At 44.0% G+C, this 16,116-nt stretch overlaps 1 protein-coding gene across 4 annotated transcripts in view; it reads right to left on the reverse strand.

The window, feature by feature from the left end:
- The window catches only part of HERC2 (HECT and RLD domain containing E3 ubiquitin protein ligase 2), a 125,323-nt gene extending 112,653 nt beyond the window's left edge, over positions 1-12,670 (reverse strand). For all 4 annotated transcript variants that reach the window (XM_036278019.1, XM_036278018.1, XM_036278021.1 and 1 more), the window contains exons 1-5: positions 12,611-12,670; positions 11,896-11,998; positions 8,663-8,777; positions 5,169-5,306; positions 2,913-3,132 (exon numbers count right to left, since the gene is read on the reverse strand). In XM_036278019.1, the coding sequence (XP_036133912.1) occupies positions 2,913-3,132; positions 5,169-5,306; positions 8,663-8,777; positions 11,896-11,967 (545 nt within the window). In that variant the 5' untranslated portion in view covers positions 11,968-11,998; positions 12,611-12,670. The remainder of the gene's footprint in view (positions 1-2,912; positions 3,133-5,168; positions 5,307-8,662; positions 8,778-11,895; positions 11,999-12,610) is intronic.
- Positions 12,671-16,116: the final 3,446 nt, after the last annotated feature.

The raw sequence follows: 16,116 nt of genomic DNA on the forward strand, positions 1-16,116 counted from the left end.
TAGCCTGGCTGGTGTGGCTCAGTGGCTGAGCATTGACCCATGCACTAAGAGGTCGCCAGTTCGATCCTGCTCAGGGCACTAGCCAGGTTGTGGGCCAAATCCCCAGTGGGGGGCATGCAGGAGGCAGCCAATGGATGTTCTCTCTCATCAGTGTTTATCTCTCTCTCTCCCTAAAATCAATAAAAAAAATTTTTTAAAAAGATTTTAGCTCTAGTTGGTGTGGCTCTCAGTTGGGTTGAGCGTCATCCTGTGCACCAAATGGCTGCTGGTCCAATTCCTGTCAGGACACATGCCCAGGTTGTGGGTTTGATCCCTGGTTGGGTGCATGCAGGAGGCAGCCAACTAATGCCTCTTTCTCATATCAATCTTTCTCTCTCTCTAAAATAAAATAAAAAAATATATATATCTTTAAAAAGATTTTTAAATGACTTGCAAAAATGCTCACACAAAAAATCTCAGGGAGCTGAGGTCAGGGGAAGGGGGAACAATAAACCGAAAATACACGGATGAATCCAGAACGGGGCACTAAACCTCATGTAGTGAAGGAGGCAGATAGGCAGGTAAGGGGTGACGAACACCTGAGACTCAGACCTCTGGCTGCAGGACTTGTTCTGGTCTCTGTGAGGGCATCTTCTCTTTTTCTCTTCCACCCTCGGCCTGCTGAGGTCACCCTCTCCTGAACTAGGTGCTTATCATTCTCATGTGTCTTTTTAAGGCCTTTACTACTTACCTATGTTCACGTAACAAAATTGGTTTCCCTTTCCATACTTGAAACAGTTATACAAATGGCTTACCATAAAAATTATCCCAAGAAAACCATAAACTAGAATACATAAACTCGTGTATCTTAATAAACTCAATCATGCATAGCAAGTAACTTTATTCTCAACTTTACACTATTGAATATTTCTACTGTATTCTCTAAATTTACTACAACTTATTTTCATAATCTGGGGGAAATGCTATTGAAAAGGGGTAATGAGCCCTGGCCGGTTTGGCTCAGCGGTTAGAGCGTCGGCCTGCGGTCCTGAGAGACCTGGGTTCGGTTCCCGCTAAGGGCGCGTACCTCGGTTGCAGTTTGTCCCCGGCCCTGGTCGGTTGTGCGGGTGGCAGCCACTCGATGTGTTCCTTTCTCATCGATGTTTCTCTCTCTCTCTCTGTTCCTCTCTCTCCCTCCCACTCTACCTGAACAAAAAGTGGAAAAATGTCCTCTGGTGAGGATAAAAAAAAAAAAAAATGGGTAATGAGCCCTGGCCGGTTTGGCTCAGCGGTTAGAGCGTCGTCCTGCGGACCACAGAGTCCCGGGTTCGGTTTCCGCTAAGGGCACATACCTTGGTTGTGGTTCGTCCCTGGCCCTGGTTGGGGTCGTGTGGGTGGCAACCAGTCAATGTTTCTCTCTCACGTTGATGTTTCTCTCTCTCTCTTCCCCCCTCTCTCCTTCTCGCTCTGTCTGAAGATAAATGCAAAAAAACGTCCTCGGGTGAGGATAAAAAAAAAAAGGGTAATGATACAACTGCATATAAATTAAAAAAAACAACGGATAATGATACAACTACATATAAATACATAATTATCTCACAGTAATTTTAATTTTAGGAATTTCCTCTAGTCAGTGGAAAACTTCATTAATTTCAATTAATCCATCAACTCTTATGTCACAAAGGAAAGAGCCCAGAGAGACCAAGTAGGTTCCCAGCCTCCCCTGCAGCGTAGGGAGCTCAGGCTGACTCAGCACAGAGCCTGGAGTCTCAGGCTGCCCGACGTGCGCACAGCCTCTCCGATCAGTGACCACCACAGACGGCCACCCCTCTCCAGTCAAGCAGGAAACAAGGGAAGAACTGCTCTCATCACACGGGCAGGAACCCTCCCGTCATGTAGTTTAACTTATCTCAAAACTGCCATTCAAATATATGACAAGTGACCTCAATTAAAAACTGGGAAGTGTGCTACACTTAGCACGCCTCGTCTGTCTTGAGCTAAGACAATGAGGGTTTTTATCCCTGCTTCTTCTCCCTCTGCTCTTTAGGGAGTAAAATCAGTACTACAATAAAACAAAACCAACTTTCCTAACTATATAAAATATGAACTCTATCTGAAAATCTTTTAGTCTAGCCTTTTGGGACAGAAAGTATGGTAGACAGCTACACTTTAGAAAAATACAATTTTACACAATCCTTATGATTCTAATGCCTCAGAGAAAAATGTGCGGGTGTAAACCAATCCATGAAAAGGCCTATGCCTGACAGCATCTCCTCTAATAAAAGAAACAGAAAATCACGTTATGAAATTTTTAAAAAAGGACGCATCTAAATGAGTTAGGTGCTAAATATTATAGTCTTGATTATTCCCTATCTAGTAGCAAAACGAAACCAACGAAGATGATGTTCAGATCCGCTTTTCAAATCCACATATGCTAATGGACACCTGTGGCTGGTAATACAGTCACTGACAGAAAAGGGTCTTGAAAATAATGGCACAGATCATAGCCTGTTACTCTTATCAATCAGCAAATTGGCAAAGCCATTGTCCAAGTGACATAAAACATTCAAAATGGGAAAGCAAGAAGAAAGTTTCATAAAAAGGAAAAAGGCACTCTATTGACAACCTCAATTAAACTTTCCTGGACAAACCCGGCGGTGTGGTTCAGTGGCTGAGCGTCGACCCAGCACCAAGAGGTCGCCGGATTGATTTCCGGTCAGGGCACATGCCCAGATTGTGGGCCCGATCCCCAATGGGAGGCACATAGGAGGCGGCCAATCGATGTTCTCGCTCATCCAGGTTTTTATCTCTCTCTCTTCTCCCTTCCTCTCTAAAAATCAAGAAAGAAAACAAAACAAAAAACTTTCCTGGACAAAACAGCCAGGTCTTTCCATTTAGTGGGTGTCAGAATTCTTCCTTCATTCCACTGTTACCTTTTCTTGTCCATAGGAGGCAAAGAAATGCTGCTGCTTTTCCGCTTGACTTTGACGCTCTCCTGGGAAGCAGTTCTGCTCAAGGCAATGAAATATCGCTCTAAGATGACCAGCCTCTGCTTCAGTCTCAGGGCTGAGAGGGTGGTGGTGGCCGACTGAATGGCCAGGGCTTGCTGCTCTTTAACCAATACAGAGAGACATTCCTTCAGTTCATTCACATCTAGAAAACAAGATAAGAAAACATCCAACCTCTCAATATCTTGGACATAGTTTGTTGTATTGTTGGTAAAAGGGATAATAACAGGTAACACCTAAGGTGGCAAGAAGCAGTTTTAAGCATGATCACATACTAGGGAACCCTCTGAGCCACAGCAAGTGTATTTCATGGGGGAGGAAATCGAGCACAAAGAACTTGCCCATGGTCACCCAGAAGAGTAGGACACATGGGAGAGTAGGACACATGGGAGAGACCACTCTTGGCCACCCCGGTACACTGACATTCCGTAAATGTTGTTTAAATATTTTTAACACAAAATTATGAAGTTAACACTTATCAGCAGCACACGGCCTAGACAAAGAGAAAAACTATCCATTATTTTCATGTTATGAAACCAAATTCAAAATAAAACAATGTCTCAATAAAACTGTCCAACATATACTCACAAAAGCTAATACACTGGACTATTTTAGAGAAGATCAAGTAACTAGTTAGAATGTGTGATGGATAAGGTCCTCCGCAGGTAATAGGCCTTAAAAGCTATTAACTCCTTGATCCATTGGTTGATCAAAGAGGTGGTATTTGCAGGGACAGACATCACTTTGCTATTGGGATGAAGAATAATAATAAAAGGAGGGTGTCTGGGATCACTGTCAACAATAAGCAAAAAACGGAAAGACACGTTATTCTTCAAATAGTACTTCTCCATTTGCTGGCATCAAAATTCAGGAGAGCCTCTTGGAGGAGGAGCTGGGGCACCCATGACTTCTCCCTGCTCCCATAGGATACTGGCAGTGTGTGCTTATTTATATGCTTGGAGGCCCTGAGGCTTTCACGGTGTCAGATCACAGAGAATTTCAGTGTGTAACCTACAACCCTGTCCCCAAGCAAGACTCCTATCCTGTCCTTAAAAGCCTTGAAGATGTTACGCTAAAAAACAGAACAAGCCGATCACAAAAGGACATATATTACGTGATTCCACTGCTTATATGACGTAACCAGTCAGAATCCTAAGGACAGAAAGTAGAATGGTGGTTTCCAAGGGCTGGGGGCAGAGAAGGGGAGTTATGGTTTAATGGGAACAGAGTTTCTGTTTTACGAGATGAAAAGATTTTGCAGATGGATGGTGGTGATGGTTGCACAACAATATGAGTTTATTTAATGCCACTGAATTGTTCCCTTAAAAATGGATGAAAATGACCCTGGCCGGTGTGGCTCAGCTGGTTGGATGTCGTCCCGTACACCAAATGGTTGCAGGTTCGATCCCCAATCAGGGCACACGACCAGGTTGTGGGTTCAATTCCCGAGGGTCAGGGCTCGTGCGGGAAGCAACCAATCCATATTTCTCTCTCACATCAATGTTTTTCTCTCTCTCCCTCTCTCCTTTCCCTTCTCTCTAAAAATTAATACAGATCCTCACATGAGGATTAAAAAAAGAGGCTGGCCCGAACCATGTGGCTCAGTGGATGGAGTGTTGTCGCATGGACTGAGAGGTCCTGGTTCGATTCCAGATCAGGGCACATGCCTGGGTTGCAGGCTCGATCCATGTAGGGGATGTGCAGGAAGGAGCCAATTGATGTTTCTGTCTCCATTCCTCTCTCTCTAAAAAAATCAATAAAAACATTTAAGAGCCCTGGCCGGATTGGCTCAGCAGTTAGTGCGTCAGCCTGTGGTCCAGAGAGACCCAGGTTTGGTTCCTGCTACGGGCACGTACCTCGGTTGCAGTTTGTCCCTGGCCCCGGTTGGGTTGCGCAGGTGGCAACCACTCGATGTGTCCCTTTCACGTCGATGTTTCTCTCTCTCTTCCTCCCACTCTATCTGAACAAAAAATGTCCTCGGATGAGGATAAAAAAAAAAAAATTTAGAAAAAAAGGCTGAAATTGTAAATTTTATATTATGTATGGTTTTCTACAATAAAAATAATTTAAGTTAAATTTTTAAAAATTCCATGACCAGAAAAAATATATCTCATCTCTTGGCATCTAGAAAGTGGGTGCCAGACCAACCTCTCCCAAGTACCAAATCTCAGGTCACAATACCTGGCTGCCTGCCCCACACCCAGCTCTCCAGGATCGACTTGGACCTGAATACAGGTGCAGGTGTTTCTTCCTCATCCTTTTTTTCTTTGTCATTCAGATCTTCTTTCTTTGTTCCACTCGAAGCATCAACACCATCATCTGAAAAAAATTATTTTAATTAAAAAAAATTGCTTTCCGTCTATAAATTTACTTTCAAACGTAACATCCACTTGTCTGTCTCTTTGCAATGTACCTCTAAGAGATGGAAAGGTGAAGGAAGTTACAACAATGATCATTAGCTCAATGTTTGATTTTTTTTTTAAGTTACATGAATCAACACCGTAACAGGTACAGTGTGATTTACAAAGAAATGAATTGCCAGTAATCCTTTTAATAAAGAAACTAATATAGCCCTCAAATTCTTCTTTGAAGCATGTCTTCCAAAACATTTCATCAATTTCCTACTACATTTCACAGCTAAGAAACTTAGTCTTTGGTGTTTACCTGCTTGAATTTCTCATTAACCGCTTTTATCCAGTGATTCCCAATTGCTTGTGTGTCCATGGGAAGGGGTGTGATTTGGAAATCATTTTAACTCTCTGCACTGCCCTACTCCACCAGCAACTGAGAACCACTGCTGACAGAGCACCAGGACACGAAGGACGTTAAGAACAAGGACATTAGGGCACCGATAAGTTGAGGCTTTAGTCAGAACAAGTATCATGAAATGCCTTACATAGCAAGTGAAGAAAGAATTAACCTTAACCTTGAGTGTAAACTTGTCCTGTCCTAAAAGGCTCTTACTGAATAAATTATCCTCTAAATGACACAATTAAAAATGCACATCTAAATCTGCGGGAGAGATTCTATCGTATTACAAATGGTAAGGAGTATCTAAAAATATATGAAACCAACAAGGGGCAAATATTCAAGAAATTCCTGCACTCTGTAAGAAAAACATCAAACCTCCAACAGAATGAACGCCAAACAGCTAATGCTATAAAGAGATACTCAAACTCATGTTTAGAAAAATGTAAATTAAAGCAATGAAATATTACTTGACACTCAGCAAAATGGTGATTGTGAGAAAGCTAAATATAAGTTCCAAGACAGGCTTTTTTTTCTTTTTATATCTGGTTTGGTTCACTGATGTATCCCAAGCACCTAGAGTAATGTGCCTGCCAGGGGAGCGAGCTTTTGACAATCTGTTCAATACCTAAGTAATGCCAAGTGTCAGCAGAAATGTGAAGCTGGAGGCAGAAAACTTCAGATACAGTGGGCAGGAGTGGGGAGCTGGCAGCCAGAGGACCCTGGGGCCAATGACTTACAGGGAAGGCCCTTTAATGCCTTCCTGGGGCTATGCCCACAGGGCCCTTGCACAGGCCCACAATGAGGAGCAGGAAAACAAAACCCACTGTGGATATAACTTACAAATACAGTGCTGGATGGCAAAGGTGAAAAACTTGGGCTAAAGAACCACATGTTCCATTTACACAAATTGTAATTGCACGCACACTGAACACTTGCATGTTTTATAAGAACATAAAGACAAAAGGACACACAAACATATTAGAAAGGAAACCTTTAAAATATGGACTTGGAGATGGTGTGCCAAGAACTCAGGAGTGTAACTAACTCAATTATTTGGTCTTGAGGTCCAAGAGAGGGCTCTTGTCACTGGGACACTCTGTGTCCCATTCCTTCAGCCTCCTGCCACAGCTACGGTTGCGGTACCTTAATTTTATACAGAAATATCCAGTAATCTCCTGGGCATTAAAAATAGATGTTTTGCCTGGCTGGTGTGACTCAGTGGTTGAGCATCGACCCATGCACGAAGGGGTTACTGGTTCGATTCCCCATCAGGGCACATGCCCAGGTTGTGGGCCAAATTCCTGATGGGGGGCATGCAGGAGGTGGCCAATCAACGTTCTCTCTCATTGATGTTTCTATCTCTCTCTCCCTCTCCCTTCCTCTCTCTCTAATAAGTCAATAAAATAAAAAAAAGTTAAAAAAATTTTTTTTTTTGTAATGTATACATTACGAATGTCAAATCATAAAGCACCTCGAAAGTAAGTACTGAAAAGTCACATGAGTCATAGAAAAAGTCAGGTTTGGAATCAGGATTTCAGCCCTCACTGTACACCCCAAGCAGGGATGAGGAGGGTTACACACACGGGTTAAGGACCTCTGCACAGAACATTAAACTTCACCAAGATAGTGCAGCTGACCAAACAACAGGGGTCATTTCAGATGCCACAGCCACTCTCAAAGTAACAAATATGACCCTTGACATCAAATACAACTGTAAGTACCCTTCCCTGTGTATGTATATTTTCTTACCTCTGCAAGGAGTTACTAAATTAACTATGAATTCTGTTAAATCTGGTGGTGCACCTCTTCTGATTGGTTTAAAAAGAATAAAGGCTTATATTATCTAATAAAATGGAAATCAAAAATCCCCAGAAAACGCCCAGCCAGTGTGGCTTAGTGGTTGAACATCGACCCATGCAGTAGGAGGTTGCCGGTTCAATTCCCGGTCAGGGCATGTGCCCATGCTGTGGGCCAAATCTCCAGTGGGGGGCATGCAGGAGGCATCCAATCGATGTTCTCTCTCATCAGTGTTTCTCTCCCTCTCCCTTCCTCTCTCTAAATTAAATAAAGAAAAAGAAAAAAAAAAAAGATCCCCAGAAAAGAAATTTCTAATACTTTAAATAGTGGCCCGCCTTTTAAGGGGGGGGGGGGGAATCATCTCTCAGAAAGGGAATCCTTGTGCCTCGTGCACTGTTGGTGGGAATGTAAATTGGTGCAGACACTGTGGAAAACAGTATGGAGGTTCCTCAGAAAATTAAACATAGCATTACCATATGACTCAGTGATTCTACTCCTGGGTATATATCTGAAGGAAATGAAACACTAACTCAAAAAGATTTCTGCACCCTGTCAGGTGGCTCACACATTCAGGGCACATACCTAGGTTTTGGGCTCAATCCCCAGTCGGGCGTGTATGGGAGGCAACTGATTGCTGTTTCTCTCTCATTCTCCCTTCCTCCCTCTCTCAACATATCCTCAGGTGAGAATAAAAAAAAGATATTCGGTCCTGGCCGGTTTTGCTCAGCAGTTAGAGCATCGGCCTGCAGACCAAAGAGTCCCAGGTTTGAGTATGGCCAAGGGAATTAAAAAAAAAAAAAAGCCCTGGCCGATTTTGTTCAGTGGTTAGAGCATCTGTCTGCAGTCCAGAGAGACCTGAGTTTGGTTCCCGCTAAGGGCATGTACCTCGGTTGCAGTCTGTCCCCAGCACTGGTTGGGTCGTGCAGGTGGCAGCCACTCGATGTGTCCCTTTTATGTTGATGTTTCTCTCTTTCTCTCTCCCCCTCCCACTCTATCTGAACAAAAAAATAAAAAAAAGGTTCTTAGGTGAGGCTAAAAGAATGGAAAAAAAAAGATATCTGCACCCTAATATTCACTGCAGCATTATTCACAACACAAGATAAAAAACACTGGTTAAAGGCACGTACCTTTTCTAGGAGAAAGCTCTCCACTCTGGGTTAATTCTGTCCCAGTGTATATAATTTCTCCATCTTGAACCATTTCATTCCACAGAGCACAGAGCCCATCTCCTGTGAATGCAAGCTGGCAACGAGAAAAATAAACGTACAGAGTGATCATGCTTACAATGCAGTTCTTAAATAATGACATGAAAAACATCATTTCCTCTAATTTATTCAATTGTTCAACATTTAATCAAAATTATCCCCCCGAAAAATAGGTAAGTGAAAAAGGCAAACAACAATGTATATACTACGCTAAGTTTTTGCAAGGTACAAGATAAAAGACACGCAAAGCCTGTGCTGTGGAAAGATTAACCGGAAATAAATAACAATGGCTAACTATGGGGACACAGGAAGGGGAATATGAGTAGAAGGCACTAGAGAATAATGACAGCAAGATGTTGATCATACCTTATATTTTTTTACTTTGAAAACATAAAAATGATTCTCATCTTCAAAAGTTAAAATTAAATCATAAAGAAGCAAAACCTACAACTGTTAACAAGCAAATTAAGCTACACTTACTTTATATTTTTAAATTGATTTTTAGAGAGTGAGGAAGTAGGTTAGAGAGAGAAACATTGATTTTAGAACAAAACATTGATTGGCTGCCTCCTGCACGTCTCCTACTGGCGATCAAGCCCGCAGCCCGGGAATGTGCCCTGACCAGGATTTGAACCAGTGCCCTCTCGGTGCAGGGGCCAATGCTCTACCAACACTTTAGCCACACCAGCCAGGGAGAAAAAAACATATACACTACATAGAGTATTTCAGACATTTCTTTTTGCTGGTAATATGTTGTTACAAAAGTAGTTTTCCCCCCAACCATTTGCAAACAAAAATAACTTGGGGTGAAGAACAGTCCATAGAAATATTACAGCTATTATTTAGTCCATAATTTCTAGACAAGTTTGCAATGACCTTATATAACCAAAGCACTAGTGAGTCTAAGGCCAACATTTGTTTCCACATGCTTTTTTTTTTATCCTCACCCGAGGACATTTTTCCATATTTTGTTCAGATAGAGTGGGGGGCAGGGAGAGAGAGAGAGAAACATCGACATGAAAGGGACACATCGAGTGGTCGCCACCCGCATGACCCAACCAGGGCCAGGGACAAAATGCAACCGAGGTACATGCCCTTAGCGGGAACCGAACCCGGGTCTCTCTGGACAGCAGGCCGACACTCCAACCGCTGAGCCAAACCGGCCAGGGCCACATGCTTTTTAATTACATTATTAGTGTTGTTACAGGGTAGTAAAAAGCCAGGAAAGTTCCAGGACAAGAGAAATAGGGAAACTGAGATAAGAAAGTTAGAAATAAGGCCAAAAGGTGTGGGCAATTTGCAGCTGGCTTGTAATAACAGGCCATTATCTCCCCCAAACCAAGAACACTTGGGAGCAAAAGGTTAAAAGTCTCCCTAATGACAGAAAGGAGGAGAAAAGGGAGAGAGAAGGAAGCAGTCTTTCTCACCCACTAAACAAAGAAACCAGACATTTAGGGCAAGGGAAAAGGAAAAACAAAGGCAGTTTTTATTTTTTTACTCCCTAAACCAGTGCCAAATGTCACAACCCTTTAATACAGTTCCTCATGTTGTGGTGACCCCCAACAATAAAATTATTTTCATTGCTACTTCATAACTGTAATTTTGCTACTGTTATGTCTTAGGTGACCCCTGTGAAAGGCTCGTTCGACCCCCAAAGGGGTCACGACCCACAGGTTGAGGACCTAAACCAAAAAGCCAGCAGCAGCCTCAAGTCTTGGCAAGAAAAAATTGCAGGTGAGAAGCATGAATTCTGGGAAGGCAACAACAAAGCAAAAAGGACCTTGAGACTTAATCTATACCAAGATATGCAGCAGAGAAATTTTGAAACCAATAGAGAGGAGGGTATATAACACCTCAAATGCCCATACCACTAGCTCTTCAGATTAGCTCAGAGCCCATCTGCACTTCATAAGCCAGGTGTGTAGATTTGCTGTGCTTCTTTAATAAATTTGCTTGTTGTAACAGCTTTAGTAAATTGGCTTTATCACAACACAATCAGGGTCTCTCATTTAAATTCATTTATAGGAGAGGACAAGAACTGAGGTTGGGGACAGCCTTCTCTCCCTTCAACTCAGGGGGCTATCAGATAATACCTCCCTGGTGTCTGTGAGAGGTGCCTATGAGGGTGACATAGGTTAATACAATTACTATATGGGTTTCAAGAGTACAATTCTGTAACACATCATATGTAAATTGCATTCTGTGCTGTTTCCACATGGTTTTGATGCAAAAATCTGAGCACTCCTCTAAATAAGACAAGTCACAAAGACAAAACAATCAACTCAACTGAAATCCTCTTTCCAGAAACACAAACACAGGATCCCATAAAATGAGTAAGTCTCTTCAAAACATAATAAATTACCACACATCACTTTTTCCCAAGATAATTAACTAAACATCTTAAGAACTATCACTACACAATTACTAAGACATAGTTAAGAATGATACAACCCTCTTAAAAATAATAACAGAGCCCTGACCAGTTTGGCTCAGCGGTTAGAGCGTTGGCCTGCAGTCTGGAGAGACCCAGGTTCGGTTCCTGCTAAGGGCACGTACCTCGGTTGCAGTTTGTCCCCGGCCCTGATTGGGTCATGTGGGTGGCGACCACTCGATGTGTCCCTTTCACGTCGATGTCTCTCTCTCTCCCTCCCTCCCACTCTATCTGAAGAAAATATCAAAAAATGTCCTCGGGTGAAGATAAAAAAATAATAATAATAATAATAATAATAATAATAATAACAGAGCCTGGCCAGTGTGGCTCAGTGGCTGGGCATGGACCCATGCACCAAGAGGTCCCAGTTTGATTCCCGGTCAGGGCACACGCCCAGGTTGTAGACCTGATCCCCATTGGGGGCATGCAGGAGGCAGCCAATTGATGTTCTCTCATCAATGTCTCTTCTCTCTCCCTTTCCCTTCCTCTCTAAAATCAATAAAAGGACTTATTGAAAAAAAAAATAGTAATAACAGAAAACATTTAGCATAACTAGATCTCAAGTTCTTGCACTTACAAATAACTGTAATTAAAATGTAGCCACACAATCTATAAAATAGCAATAAAAGTCGACACCATAAACGGTTCATTGTAAGTCTTGGAAATAAACCTGCAACCCTTCACCAGAAACGTAAATATGGAAAAAGGCAAGTCAAAAACCCACCTGTATATCTGTTTTCAGCCATTTGGAGTCAAGTCGAGCCTGGGCAGCCAAACAGAAAGAATCGGAGGGCATGTTCCCTCCAGGTTCCTCCCAGCTGTCAGACCTGCAAGTAAGACACAGAGATTGAAGACTTGAAGATTTTCCAAATTTTACCAAGACCCTCCCGCAAGGTTGCATGCGGCAAAAAGAGGGAAGAACAGAAAGGAGGGAGGAGAGTCGCGGGAGGGAAGTGAAAAGAGAAGGAAGTAAAGATGGAGAGACAGGGAGGAAGAGGGGAATCGCGACTTCCAACCCAGGTGAGAGCCACACGCAGGATTCGCCTGGTTCCTGCCTTACGTCCGCGAGACCTTGAGGATCATGGACGAGACCAAACCTCAATGTCATCCCCTTCCCTCAGACCCGAAAGGTAAACACGCCAACAGACAAGAAGCCCACATTTCAACGACACATGACAGCACCGTGCACCTGCCGCTGCGCACTAGCCCCGTGAGCGGTGCGTGGACCATTAAGCAACATCCACGCCCGCAGAAAAATGCTCAACAATAATACCTCGGACAGGGGAAGACAGCCCGAGACGCGCGCCGCGGACAGTCCGCGCAGGCCCCGGTCCGGCGGCCGCGCCCACGCCCGACGCGCCCCGGCTCGGCCCTGCCCCGGGCTCCAGATCGCGCTGCCCCAGCTGCCCGCCGCCCTCGCCGTCCCCGGGGGCCAGGACCTGAACGCAGGGGCCCGGCCGCCTAGCTCCCGCTGCGTGCGGTGTAGCCTCCGAGCCGCCACTGGCTCCGCCCGCGTCCGTGCTCCCGGTGCCTCTCGCGGCTTCAGGGGCGGGACCTCGCGGGACTCTACTTCCCAGCCAATCGCAGCGAGGCTTCTCCAGGGAGCCAGCCAATGGAGAAGAGGACTCCCTTCGTCCCTCCTCCTTCTTCCTTCAATCCCGCTTATTTCCCCTCTTGGAGCGCACTCCTTGCGGTCAGGGCCAATCGCAGGCGTCGGGAGGCGGGACTTCCGCTGCACGCACGCACGCACTCTGATTCCGAACTATGCTCATCTTTCGGGAAAAGTAGCCTTGGCGGTGGCATTTGCAGGTCCTGAGGTGCTTGTAGGCGACGGGGCTGGGTGGAGTCGGGGTACCCTTAGGGGTGAGGACCCTGCGCGTGAAGCTAGTTCAGATGTTCACGAGCTTCCTCCTGTGTGTGACCGTGATTGCCACCGAAATCCTGGGCAGAATGCTTGGAGCATCTGATAGCAGGACAGTCGGAGAAGGAAATCAACCCTTTTCGTACCACTGAACCAGTGGCCGTAAAACAAATCTTAAGAAATTTGTGACCAAAAAAAAAAAAAAAAAAAAGAGTAGGCCCTGGCCGGTTTGGCTCAGCGGTTGGAGCGTTGGCTTGCGGACCAGAAAGTCCTTGGTTCGGTTCCCGCTAGGGGCACATACCAAAAAAAAAAGAAATTTGTGACAGAAGTACGTTCTCTGATTATAACGGGATTAAATTACAAGAAAATAAATAACAAGACAATCTCCAAACACTGAAAAATTAAACAACATACTTCTAGGTGGGTCAATGGAGAAACCTCAAGGGAAAATGGAACTGTTTTGAATTGAACAAAAATTAAAGTATTGATACAGGGCACCTCTCTCAGACACCCAACAGGTGTTATAGGACAACCCCCTGAGTTGGGGAAGAGGGCTGCCCCAACCTTGATCCTTGTCTAGAATAAATTTATATGAGAAGATTCCAGATGACTGTGTTGTGAGAAAAACCAATTCGTTAAAGCAAGCAATATTTATTAAGAAACAAGCAAATCTATACATCTGGTTTATGAAGTGCAGAGGGGCTCTTGGTTAATCTGAACAGTGAGTTGGGTGGGGGTCCAAGGTGATATATACCCCTCCTGCTGAATATTTTGGTACAGATGAATTCTCAAGGTCCCTTTCTGTTTTGTTGCCTTCCCAGAATTCACAAGAAGCACCTGGCATTTTATCTTGGCAAGCCTTGAGACTGTTGGCATTTCTGTTTAGGGAGTAAAAAATAAAACTGCCCTATTTTCCTTTTCCTTTCCCCAAAATGGCTGATTCATTTGTTTAGTGGGTGAGAAAGGCTTCCCCTTTCTCTCCCATTCTTTCCTTGGGAGGCTTTTAAACATTTGCTCTCAAGTGTGTTGGCTGGGGAAGATAATGGCTTGTTATTTGCAGGCCAGCTGCAAATTGCCCATGCTGTTGGGCTTTGTTTTAACTTTCCTGTCTCAGTTTCCCTATCCTTCCTGTCCTGGAATTTTCCTAGGTTCTTAAAACCACATAACAATATAACATCAAAATTTGGAGGGTGCAACTAAATCAGTGATTAAAGTGAAATTTATGACATTAACTGCTTATCTAAGAAGAGAGCAATCTAAAATCAACCTAAACTTCCATTGTAAGAAATTGAAAAATAATAAAGAAGTAACCCTAATCCTACACAAATTCTTCCAGAAAACTGAAGAAGGAACATTTACATTCATAAGCCCAGTATTACCCTGATAACAAAACCAGGAAAGGACATTGAAAGAACATTAAGACCAACATTCCTCGTAAACATAGAAGCAAAAACTTCTTAGCCAAGTTTTGGCTAATAGACTCCAACAACATATAGAAAGGATAATGTGTCATAACTAAGTGGTGTTTAATCTCAAAAATTCAAGATTGGTTTAATATTCAAAGCTAAGTGCAATGAACCATTTAACAATGAGATCATCGGAATAGATATAGGAAATGCTTTTGACCAAATCTCATTATAAAAACCCTCAGCAGGCCCAACTGATGCCTCTCAGTGGTTCTAGCACCGCCCTCACACCTGTGAAGGGACACATGCAATTGTTTATCCAATGTGGAAACGTCACTGTGTGCCATATATGTGCGTGTGTGTGTTTAATTATGCTTTTATTTAGTTTTTAGAGAGAGGAAGGGAGAGAGGTAAAGAGAGATAGAAACATCGCGGCGGCCTCCTGCACGCCCCCTACTGGGGATGAGCTAGCAACCCAGGCACGTGCCCTGACCAGAAATTGAACCTGGACTTTCCATTCCCAGTCCACGGGATGATGCTCAATCCATTGAGCCACACCAGACCCTCAGCCCTGTATATTTTTGTTTGCCAAACCTCAGAACCCCATCTCCCCACAGACCCACCTACAGCCTTACCCCCCTCCTAACCACTCTTTAAATGTTGTTGTTTTTTGTTTTTTATCCTCACCTGAGGACATTTTTTTTTTTGGTGGTACGTGCCCCTAGTGGGAAGTGAACCTGGGACTCTCTGGTCCGCAGGTGGATGCTCAACCGCTGAGCCAAACTGGCCAGGGCCATTTTTGCATTTTTATCTTCAGATAAAGTGGGAGGGAAAGAGGGGGGAAGAGAGAGAGAGAGAGAGAGAAATATCAATGTGGGCTAAATATGTTGTTTTTCAAAAATCCTCACTGGAGGATATTTTCCCATTGCTTTTTAAAAATTTTTTAGCCCTGGCCGGTTTAGCTCAGTGGTTAGAGCGTCAGCCTGCAGTCCAGAGAGACCTGGGTTCGGTTCCCGCTAAGGGCACGTACCTCGGTTGCAGTTTGTCCCTGGCCCTGGTTGGGGTTGTGTGGGTGGCAACCACTCTATGTGTCCCTTTCACTTCGATGTTTCTCTCTCTCTCTCTCTCTCCCTCCCACTCTATCTGAACAAAAAATGGGGAAATGTCCTTGGGTGAGGATAAAAAAATATAAAAAAGGTTTTTTTAATGTTTCATTGATTAGAGAGCAAGGAAGGGAGAGGGAGAGAGGAATGAAAGTGGGACTTCTCAGTCCATGGGACTATGTGAGCATAGTCCACTCAATCCACTGAGCCACACTACCGGGCTCCATTGATTTTTAGATAGGAGGGGGAGCCAGAGAAACATTGATGTGAAAGACACATTGGTAGCTTCAGGCAGCAGACCCAACAGGGGCCTGGGCTGGAACCTGCAACCCAGGCACACACCTTCCACCACTGGGAATATAATGTGAGACCCTCTGTCCACCGGCTGAACCAAACCAGTCAGGGCTGTTTGTTTGTTTGTTTATTTATTTATTTATTTACTTTCAGAGAGAGGAAGGGAGAGGAGAGGAGAAAGAGACAGAAACATGGATTGGCTGCCTCCTGCAGGCCGGGGGGCATGTGCCTTGCCCAGAATCAAACTGGCGACCTCTTGGTGCCTGGGTGATGCTCAGCCA

This window comes from Molossus molossus, unplaced genomic scaffold, assembly GCF_014108415.1.
Source record: "Molossus molossus isolate mMolMol1 unplaced genomic scaffold, mMolMol1.p scaffold_m16_p_24, whole genome shotgun sequence".
Classification (NCBI taxonomy): domain Eukaryota; kingdom Metazoa; phylum Chordata; class Mammalia; order Chiroptera; family Molossidae; genus Molossus; species Molossus molossus.